Source organism: Gossypium hirsutum, chromosome A05 (genome assembly GCF_007990345.1).
Source record: "Gossypium hirsutum isolate 1008001.06 chromosome A05, Gossypium_hirsutum_v2.1, whole genome shotgun sequence".
Classification (NCBI taxonomy): domain Eukaryota; kingdom Viridiplantae; phylum Streptophyta; class Magnoliopsida; order Malvales; family Malvaceae; genus Gossypium; species Gossypium hirsutum.
This window is the reverse complement of record NC_053428.1, coordinates 38,185,486-38,197,369: the sequence shown is the minus strand read 5'-3', so window position 1 is coordinate 38,197,369 and position 11,884 is coordinate 38,185,486. Positions and strand designations below refer to the sequence as shown.

At 35.0% G+C, this 11,884-nt stretch overlaps 1 protein-coding gene across 1 annotated transcript; it reads right to left on the bottom strand.

Moving 5' to 3' along the window:
* Positions 1 to 7,036: 7,036 nt before the first annotated feature.
* LOC107957407 (serine carboxypeptidase-like) lies at positions 7,037 to 11,124 on the bottom strand. The gene is made up of 9 exons (XM_016892920.2): positions 10,646 to 11,124; positions 9,831 to 9,999; positions 9,535 to 9,654; positions 9,269 to 9,412; positions 9,008 to 9,158; positions 8,699 to 8,787; positions 7,912 to 8,170; positions 7,482 to 7,615; positions 7,037 to 7,391 (listed from the first exon to the last, which is right to left on the bottom strand). The coding sequence occupies exons 1-9, from the start codon at positions 10,975 to 10,977 to the stop codon at positions 7,266 to 7,268; spliced, it is 1,524 nt and encodes a 507-aa protein (XP_016748409.1). The 5' UTR covers positions 10,978 to 11,124; the 3' UTR covers positions 7,037 to 7,265.
* Positions 11,125 to 11,884: the final 760 nt, after the last annotated feature.

Genomic DNA, 11,884 nt, shown 5'->3' with positions numbered 1-11,884 from the left:
TGATTCGAACCGTCGATATATGGTGCAAATAAAAAGAAAGAGAAGTATGGAGGGAAAAATATTGTCGGTAATCCAATTTGCCAAAGGAGTATGTAGAAATGAAGCCTTCTATCTAGCTACCTTGAGGGACAATGTGGAGGAGAAATCTAAGGAAGAAATTCCAAAGGAAGTGAAACAGTTACTGAAGTCATTTCAATATGTAATGCCCATGGAGTTGCCAAAAAAGTTGCCACCTAAGAGGGAGGTGGACCACAAGATTAAGTTGTTGCCCAGTACTGAACCGCCAGCAAGGGTATCATATCGGATGGCTCCACCTGAGTTGGAGGAATTGCGAAAGCAATTGATGAAGCTGTTAGATACTAGGTTCATTAGACCATCTAAAGCCCCATTCGGTGCACCTATACTATTCTAAAAGAAGACCACTATGAAAAACATGTATCTCATTCCTTTTATTGCAGACTTGTTCGATCAACTTGGTAGCGCGAGATAGTTTACTAAGTTGGACTTACGATCGTGGTACATAAAGTGAGAGTAGCCGAAAGGGATGAGCCCAAGACAGCTTGTGTGACTCGAACGAATCTTTTGAGTTCCTTGTGATATCATTCGGGTTGACAAATGCTCCGACCACGTTTTGCACCCTAATAAATAAGGTATTACAACCCTTCTTAGATCGCTTTGTGGTTGTTTATCTTGACGATATTGTGGTGTATAGTAAGACGCTTGAGGAGCATGTGGGACATTTGAGGGAGGTGTTTTAAACTCTATGAGAAAATGATTTATATGTCAAGAAGGAGAAATGCTCATTTGCTCAACAGGATGTGCCATTTCTAGGTCATATTGTGGGAAATGCCAGGATTCGAATGGATGCAAGTAAAGTTCGAGCAATTTCCAATTGGGAGCCACCAATCAAGGTGATGGAGTTGTGGTATTTCCTTGGATTAATAAATTATTATCGTCGCTTCATTGAAGGCTATTCCAAGATCACTGCACCCTTGACGGATTTGTTGAAAAAGGGTAAGGTGTGGGATTGGGACTCTCGGTGCGAGAAAGCCTTCAACCAAGTGAAACAAGCAATAATGAGTGAGCCTGTACTCATGTTCTTGGACTTTTCAAATGCGTATGAGGTATGCATGGATGCTTCAGATTATACAATTTGGGGAGTGCTGATGCAAGATGGGCATCCAATTGCTTTCGAGAGCCGAAAGCTTAATGAAACGGAACGAAGATACATGGTCCAAGAAAAAAAGATGACTACGGTGGTGCATTGCTTACGCACATTGAGACACTATTTGCTGGGTTCCAAGTTCGTGGTATTCACTGATAATATTGTAAATAGTTATTTCTGAACCCAGAAAAAGTTGTCCTCCAAGCAGGCTCATTGGCAGGTTTTCCTAGCGGAGTTTGATTTTAGCATGGAATACAAGCTGGGGAGTGGTAACACTGTGGCTAATGCGCTTAGCCAGAAAATAGAGTTTGCAACGATAAGCCAACCCGATAGTCCCCTATTGGCGCGCATTCAAGAAGGATTATCCCACGATCTTACAGCCAAGAATCTGATTGAACTTGCCAAAGATAGAATAACGAGGAGGTTTTGGCTCGAGGGAGAATTACTATACACTCAGGGGCAACGTCTATATGTGCCTCAATATGGGAATTTACGAAAGGAAGTCATGAAAGAATGTCATGATTCCAAATGGACTGGTCATCCAGGTATACACCGTACTTTGGCTTTCTTGGAAGATCAGTTTTATTGGTCTCACATGAGTGATGATGTGGAGACTTATGTGAAAGCTTGTTTGGTGTGCCAACAAGACAAGGTCGAGTTGAAGGCTCCTGCTGGTTTGTTACAACCCTTGGCAATTCCGGAGCGCCCATGTGAAAGTTTATCCATGGACTTTATTTTGGGTTTGCCTAAGTCTGATGGATTTGCGAGTATTTTTGTTGTGGTGGGCAGGTTTTCGAAGTATGCAACTTTTATCCCTACAACTAAGGAGTGTCCCGATGAGGAGGTAGCTCTTTGTTCCTTAGACATGTGGTGACGTATTGGGGAGTACCATAGTTTATCATCTATGATCAAGATGGGCGATTCACGAGTCAGTTTTGGACGAAGTTGTTCAAGTTAATAGGCTCAGACTTGAACTTTTCCAATAGCATGCATCCCTAAACTGATGGACAAACCGAACGAGTGAATGCATTGTTAGAGGCGTATCCTCAGCATTATGTAAGTGCGATACAAAGGGATTGGCCGAAGTTGTTGGATGTGGCCCAATTTTCATACAACTTACAACGAAGTGGGGCAACGAACCAGAGTCAGTTCGAGATAGTAACGGGGTAATAGCCACTTACACCTAATACTGTTGTAATTCCTTATGCGGGATTGAATCCAGCAGCTTATCGATTTGCGAGGGATTGGCAAGAGCAAATTGATCTAGCTAGAGCTTGTCTACATAAGGCAAGTAAGCGCAACAAGAAGTGGGCAGATCAAAATCGAAGGAATGTGCAATTTCAGGTTGGTAACCTAGTTCTTGCTAAACTATACCTGATTTTTCGACATGATGGTTTACACAAGGGACTTGTGTGACGATATGAAGGGCCATTTCGAGTTGTGAAGAAGGTAGGCAATGTGGCCTACAAGCTTAAGTTGCCTGAAAAGCTCAAAGTCCATATAGTATTCCATATAAGTATGCTTAAGCCATTCCATGAAGATAGAGAAGACCCAAATCGAACCAAGTCCAAACGAGTGCCAATGGAGGTAAAAGTTACCTATGATCGAGAAGTCAAAAACATAGAGGCCGATCGTATAGTTAGACGGAAGTACTATCGACCGCGGCATAAATACCTAGTCCGATGGAAGGGATTTCCTGATAGTGAGACAAGTTGAGAACCCGCTGAAGCCTTATGGCAATTCCAAGACAAGATATATCGGTACCATGTGGAGGACGCGACGAGGGCATCGCTAGATTTGGTGGGGGAGAATGTCATGGGTTGTGCATGGGAGCTTGCAACCATGACACATCTGTGCGATCTATTAAGAAAGAAGGAGGTCATTTGGCCCAATCGGACTGGCCCGTTGCTTGAAGAGATTGGAGGTCCATATACACGCTTGAAAAATATGGAAACATAATCTTCGAAGATATGCAATATTAGATATGATATGTAATCTTAGAAGATATGATTTTATAATATTAGAGATTTGATTTGTAGATACTCTTTAATCGTAGCTGTTAATGTATTTGATCTGTATCGTTGGATTTGGGGAGGCCCAACTATAAATAGAGGTCTCTCCCCTCATTATAAATCACTTGAGTTTTTGAGCAATAAGAATTCTTGAAAGCATTCACTCAAAATTCTCTCTTTCTTGTATTCTAATTTTTCTGTAGCTTGTTCTTGTTTCGTTTTTCGTCCATCTTGTTGGTTTCGTGTTGCTTTCGTTTGCGTTGGGTTTTGGTAGAGGAATTCTGTTGAATCCTCATATTGTGGGAGTTAGGCTGACTTAGGCGTTTTTAGAGTAAGAAACTGCCTAACTTAGGCGTTTTTAGAGTAAGAAACTGCCTAAAGCAACACGGATTGTGAGGCAAAAATCCTAAGTCCGTAACACTAGGCCCCGAATGTTGACTTTGATGTTGTGTCTATTGTGGTTGTATGAAGGACATCAAAGACAACTGATAACCATCAATGTTAAGTGTATTAGGGTACTGTGGTGCCCTCCGACGATAGCTGGTGCCGTGACATGCCTAACAAGACCACGCCTCTATCGGGTTCATATACGATCTTGATTTAATAAAAACAATCTAACATTTTCCTTGAACCAATTCATATAACTATCTGAGGCTTGGAACCGACCATGTTTGCTGAACCCAATCACCACCGATTAACGCCGATTGTTCCAATTTCGATGTTTCCATCTCTAGTCCATTGTTTTTTTTTCTCCTAGACACTTTGTACATATCGTCCATGTTGACTAGATCAATCGGGGCATCTGCTCGAACCCAAACTAACGCATAACACGATCAGGGTGATGCCATTCAACAACTTGCATGTTAAGTAGTGACGTACTATTGCGTCACATTTCACTTTCAGCATACATCCCACTGGAGTAATTCGATCAACCTCTTCATCTTTATATGGCATTCAACAAAAATGTAAACCAAAATTTTTTTAACCCCCAAATCACATAAAAAAATTCAACACAAACATTTTATATTTACCTCTTCCTCTGAATCATGTTCCAATTCTATCTTGTATACAACCAATTCTTTACTTTGATTCCTGCACCCAAGTGGAAATATCCAACCACTATAGTAACATTTTAAATATGTTACACTAAATTTATAAATAAATATAAAATAGATAATTTCAAAATATATTAAATAATTCAATGCTAACCATAATGAAACTGGGAATCTATAGACAATATGAAACAATGGTATTAAGAAAGACATTCTAATAAATGCCCAAGTCTGCAATAATATAATACAACCACACACTCCTGCATAACGGGATCTCGTTGCTAAGCACATCTCCTGATATAACTATGCCAGAATAACAGATCCCTAGCTATATCCTCCCTCAATAGATAAGTCATGTAGTAAAAGCAGGTAATGGCTGAGAACTCGATTGCCAGATTTATCTAGCATCAATGTGGTTTGAACGAAACTCAGTATTAATGCTTGGGCAACATACTACACATCTATATTTGCCACAACCTTGATAACTCTTTAGGGAACTGGTCCAACGATGTATGTAGCATGAACTACCTCACACCCTTATCATCCGAAGGAACTGTTCAAATGTAATCATTGCAAGCATCGGTTAAGAGTCGTCCAATACCCCCTACTACAACCAACCCATTAATGGGTAACCCGAGAATAAAAGTGACGTCTTAAAGAGTGATAGTACACTCCCCTAACGGTAGGTGAAAAATATGCATCTCTAGTCACCACCGTTCGATCAATGCAACAATCAACTCTAGGGAAATTGTGCATGGCCTTAGGTTCAAGACATACCCGAATCTGAAAAGGTTTATATATTCATGGATTCTATTATCTATCTGCTTTAAATCATTCTTAGTTTGGCTTCGGTTATGGGATGCGATTACTATCCTGTCAATTTATTTAGTCAATTATCCAATAAAAGATTTAAATATATTTTTAGAATCTCATAACTATAAAGTTAATTTATTGCATTCTACAATTCATCAAACATGTGATCCAATCTAAGCAATGTCATACCCAAAACTTGTTCTGCACAAACCCAACATTTTAGAAATGCATTTTCCTTATCCTAAACCCTAACATATATTTCATAATATTGAATTTTATAACATACTACACAATAATTACTTAAATATTTACAAATCAATTAGTACTTAAAAGTAAACATTTTTTATAGAACAATTGTTTATTTAATATAATAAACTCAAACCCTAAACCAATTTTTTTATAACTTTAAAAATTAAATATAAAAAATTATATACCAATAAATTTATTTCAATATTTAGAGTATATTAACAATATTTATTTCATTTAAACATATAATAACATAATTCCTACATTATTCACTACTTACTATATACCTATAATAATCACAATATAAATAACATACTATTTATCATATTTTAAAATAAAAATTAACATATCATTTAATAAAAATAATTTCTAAATTAATTTGACATAGATTGTATAGGCACTTATTCAAGATTCCAAACTTGGAAATAAAAATTCAAAACATAATAAAAAACAAAATAGTTATATGTCAAATAAATTACAATTAAAAAAACATATTTTTAACAAAATCTAATCTCTTTTTGGCTTGTAAGAAAAGTTATGTATTTTTTTAGATGATTTTAGGGTTTCTAAAGGTCGTTTATTTTATTATTTTTTAAAAGAGTGATTTTGACATTTTTCAATATTTTAATGGTGGCTACCGATTTGGGGACGGGGAAGAGTGAGGGGGTTTAGAAAATGATTTGGTGTGGGGTTGAGATGTGCGGGATATGGGGTATCTATAGGGTTTAGGGAGAGTTGGCATTTATGGGACGGTTGGGAGTTTTAAACTTAACGGGATCTCGAATCATCAAATCAACAGTTGTCATGTCGGTTTGGGGAACACATATCTAGTAATTTTTCTATAATGGAAACTATGATTTGAGATTTCATTAAATTTGAAATTATTAATTGTATCGATTTCAATCCTAAATTATGGTTGTCATGCAAATTTGGGGTTCAATTTTAATCTCATTTTTTTCATAAAAAAAAAACCTTGTAAAACCTTGTATTTTTTAGGTAAATAACTATTCTTTTAGTATTATCTTTGAAAAAAAAATATTATTTAAACCTTTTAATTATTTTTAAAATTTATATTTTAAAAATAGTTTCAAATTTTAATTTGAAAATTTGCCCTATCAACAGACAAGTTTAGATGATGGAGCTATTCGTTCACCCTAGTAAATTATAATTTTGTGTTTATCTTTGATCACTTGTTACTTGTGTTGTTTGATTAATGTATAAAAAAAATTGAGTTCAAGTTGTATTATTTGTAAATTCTTTCATATAAAATATATTAAATAATAAAAATATTATTAAAATAATACAATTTACTTTATAAAATAAAATATTTTCATTTTTTTAACTGAGTTAATATTCGATTAATGCATAACATTAACTCAATCAAAAGCATAACATTAACTCAATCAAAAGCAGTGAACAGGGCCAACTATATCCTACAAAGTTCGTTGTTGCATGTTGTGCCAATTTCATTACCATTGTTCCACTGTGACCAGTAAGAGCTGTGTCAAGGTTTATACATCAGCCTTTAGTGGCTCAGATTACCGGCGGGGGCAGATAGTAACAACTCATTTAAAATCTGAATCTATTTATTATTCACATTAAATTTAAATTTAAATATTACTGAACCCAAATTATATGTATTATTTATTGGAAATCGAATTTGTTAAATATCTTAAATATAAAAATTTTCAAAAATAAAGTAATTTTAGATATCCTAATTCATATCCAAATCCGAATTTGTATCCAAATTTATTATCAACAAAAGTTCTTTGATTCATATCAGTAGGTAATGTTCTTTTCAAGGTAAAAAAAATAACAACAACAACATGAACATGAAGACAAGGATTCTATTGCATCCCCATGGAAATATTTACAGGTACTCAAAGAAACTATGCAGAAAGTCCAGATATTTTACACTATGCTTATTCCCATTATAAAGGCTAACAAGATTTGATTCTGGCACTGAAGTAATGGAACTCACATCTCGGCAACCAGTTTCTCTGAATCACTGGCGTCGGATAGTGTACCCTTGGTCCACCTTTTCAGCATCTCCAATGCTGCCTTGGGCTGGTCCATAGGAACCATATGACCCGCGTCATGAACCTGTTTGAATATCATGTAGTTATATCAGAACCACTGTAAAGTTAATTGAAATAACTATAGATTAAATAGACAGGTTGGTAGAGAGATGACCTTAAGGAAACCAAGAGCTCCATGAGTTTTCAAGACTCCGGCTTCTGCACCGTCTACTATGAAAGGAACCTCAGGAGATGCTACAAACTCCTTCTGACCAGACCATTCCATTGCATGAACCCATCTTGAATTGCCTGTTAAAGCACATTAATATGGCCAACTATAAATCACTAAGTAATTAGTTCGATAATATGCTCCTGTGTTGCTCTAACTCTTCGTTTTTCTTGAAATAATTATGTTTGACACTCATATCCAATCCATACAAATAACGTACAGTTATGAGGATATGACCTTTCAAAGACCTTTCAAATACGCGAAAAAACTTGTGGAAAAAATAGTCATATGAGACACTCATATCTAACATTTCGACCTGAATCCAAATAACGTAGACATGCTCTTACCCCTAGAACATGAAACAGAAAATACTTACCAAGCCAGTTGCAGATAAGATCATATTCCCCAGCATACACGAGAAGCTTGATTCCGTCCTCGAGGAGAACAGGAATGCCAACTTCGAGATTCCTCATCCAGTCAACCAGCATGGCCTGATACACAGTAGGGCTGCAGGACACGAAATCTATGTTCCCAACACCAAGGGCATCCCTAACAGATTTCTTGTTCAGAAATGACTCCATGTTTGAGAAGTCATAGCAAAGGCTCCCTTCACATTTCTTTCTAACGTCATAGTACTGCAGATGGAAAAGATTAGTGCATCTCAAATTTCATTCAAAGAATCACATCAGCAGCTCATAATAGGTTTGTTTAACAATGGGAAGAATTGCTGAGGTATCCTTTCCATGGAAATTTAGAGAAAAGAATAACATCAATGACATAAAGATCAATATCAGGCCCTACTCTATCACTAATAAAACTGTTCTCTTGTTTTTCTTTTCCCATCAGGCAAATTCCATTGTTTACAGAAAAACATTTCTCCAGACATTTTATACAAAAGATAGTTCAATACTGCTAGGAAATGAAGCATGATCTACTTTTCAAGAATTATAACCAAGACAAGAGTGAGCACAAACCATATATGCAGATATTCCATAATATCAATGTGTTTCCAAGTATTAAAAGGTAATTTTTATGTGCCACCTGAGCAAAGCAAATAACTGAATAAAATAATATTGTAAAAAAGATGACAAGCCATGGTTCTTGCCTCCTCCCCAATCAAGACAGCAAATCAAATTTTAAAAAAGGAAATTCATGTCTCTTACATTTGTATCGCCAGCAAGTGCCATGATGCCATTGAATATGTTATTGCAGACAAAATATGAAGCCATGCAAGAGATTGTACCATCAGTGCCTGAAAATTTTTTCATTTCCAAAAAGGAAAAAGCGTTCAGGAGATAAGCAGCAATGGTTTAAGCTGAGATATATATTCATAAGTTAGAATAAAAAGTTGAAAAACCGTTAACAAACTATCAACCGCTATATCCAAGCTATAAGTTTGAAACAACAGGGCTAAGATTAGAGAATGTTATACAGTTATAGGCAAGACAAAGCAATTTCCGATGCAAAATTACCGCAAAGCTTTATTGCCATTTCACAAACTGGGACCAGCTTGTTGATACGATCATAGTCAGACTTTTTAATTACCCCCATGTCCAAAGCATAATCTGTGTAAGCTTTATACTGGATTGCAGGGTCAGTCAGGCCATTACCAATAGCAAATCCCTGTTAACCACTTTGAAGTTGAAGTAAGCAAAAAGAAATAATTCCATACAAGTTGTAGCTTCAAGAAATTAGAAAGTAACATGTAAAAGATCATATAATTAGTAACACGCCTTTAGATTTATATGAATTCCCTCCTTGGCTTTGTTTCCACGGTGGACTCGAGCAGCAAAAGCTGGAATGTAATGCCCAGCATATGATTCTCCAGTTATAAAAAAGTCGTTCTTTGCAAACTCAGGGTGCTCCGCAAAGAATGCCTAACATAATAAAAGAAAGAAAAAGCCCAGTCAAAACAACAAATTTTCACACTATTGACTATAAATAATTCAGTAGATAGCTAACACTTAAGCTAAAATCATATTCCAAGATAAATAGACACCTGCAAGAAATCATATAGGTCATTGCTAACTTCATCTTCATTATGACGAATGTCCCTTCGGTCAGAACTGTAACTAAAGCCAGTACCAATAGGTTGGTCCACATACAGAAGGTTAGAAGCCTGCAATACAAAATGGTAAATAGGAGAAATAAGGGAAAAAAAAAGGTTCATCACTCATTAGTATCTCGAAGTTAAAGCTTTTTAATATTACGTTAATATCAGAAAGATTAGAAACTAATCATTAATTGCGCAAATACCAAATGCTAGAGAGGGAAAAATATCAAGAAGAAAAGTACCTTGTCCCAACCATACTCATTCCAAACAAGAGACATGTTATCAGCAATTGTGAAAGGGCCATTTTCATAAAACAAAGCCAATTCACTGCTACAACCTGGCCCTCCAGTCAACCAGATTACAACAGGGTCCTTTTTGCTATTGCGTGATTCGAAGAAGAAGTAGAACATTCTGTCAAAAACAAGATGTTAACGCACTACAAAGGTAGTTAATTAATGCTATGATTAGGAAGATGAAATTGAAGATTTCGATTTGGATGTCATTTGCTATATACATTTATGAGAAAGATCAGCATAAATAAAATAATTGAGATTCAATATGATAATATATTTGAAAGATATAAAAACTTGGAACTTAAAATCGCCAAATATCTAAAAGAACTTCAAACTTGTCACTAAATAAGCATCTAAAAACTCCATGAATTTGAGAAATAATCATGGATGTTATGTTTATGTGTTTTATCAGACACATTTTTTTCAAAAATCCAGATCCATCTTTTGAAATCAAAGTTCCCAAATCCTACCTAGTATTTTCCTCTTTAACTAATTAAAAAAAAAAGTCATTGACTGGATAAAGTATAAACCGATAATAGAACATTAAATAAAGAATGCATGTGCAGTTTTAAAGTTTAATTAGCAACATCAGAAGGGAGCTGAAAACTGGAAAACATTGTGATCGTGCACTTCATTGAGTTCACTAATTAAGATACCAAAATAACTAGAACACAACGGCCTCCGAACCCCCCACCCAATGAAACAGAAAGACACTAAGAAAATGACCCAAATTAAAGAAATGGTATTTCTTCTTCTTCTTTTACCTGGCATCATGAGAGTTAGGAAGCTTGTAATACCCAGCATAGTGACCCAAATCCTCAACGGAAACTCCACCGGGCACTTCCAAAGTTGGGAACTTGAACCGCTTCTCCACCAGTTTGGGACCCTCCGGCAACGAAACCCGATGTTCGTCAACGACATTGACTTCCCCTTTAGGAAACAAATTCAACTCCCTAATCAGCTTCTTTGCATGAACCGACGGGAAACTGGAACCGGCTAGACGTAAGTCGTCTATGATGGAGGAATCGGCGGCGGAAAAAGATATGAGACAGAGAAGGGAAAAGGAAAATAGAAATAAAAGTTGGGGTTTCGCCATTTTTTTGGTTTTTCCGCTTCTTTTCTTTTAGAGAGAGAAGTGAGGAGAAAGTAGCAAGGGAAATGGGAATATATAGTGAGACTGACAAACTTTTTTTCCAAGAAAAGAGTGGGGTAACTGACAGTCTCACTTTAACTTAAACGAGGAATGGTAGTTTTGATTTTCTTTTTTCTTTTTCCTTTTTCATTTAGGGGTGATATTTGATTTATATTTTTTATATCTTTATCATATATTTATATTCCTTATATCCATTATCGGGATCAAAATATGGATACCATAAAAATGGAATGTTTTAAAAAATTCAAAGTAATCATATCGATACAAAGTTATAAATATTAATACTGGTGATGAAACTATTTATATTTTTGGAAACATTTGTATTAAGGGTTAGATAGTATTTTATTAAGGATTAAACTGGTTATTTTATTTAAAATTTTATTAATTTATACAATCAAAATAATGAGTTCCCATATATTAATATAAGGTATACGCAATATGCCATATGCTACTTGGTTAATTCATCAACTACATCAGTATTTAAAAGTAAAAATAAATGAATTTTTTAACAAAATGATTAGTTTACTCCTTAATTTAACATATAATAATTAATTCATCTATTTTTTTAATAGAGAGAACAAAATATAATTTAACTTTTAATATAAGGACCTTCATGAAAATTTTACCAATATAATCTTTATATTTATAAATTATAAATTATAAATTTTTAGATGAATTTGATATTATGAATAAATTAAATATCAATAAGATTATAAAAAAATCAAAACCTAAAATAAAAAATATAATAATAAAAATATTTATGCTTCCTTGAAAAATTATATTTATGCATTTTATGAGTGAATTTTGTTGAAGGAAGTTGAAATTATTTTACAATATTTAAAAAAATAAT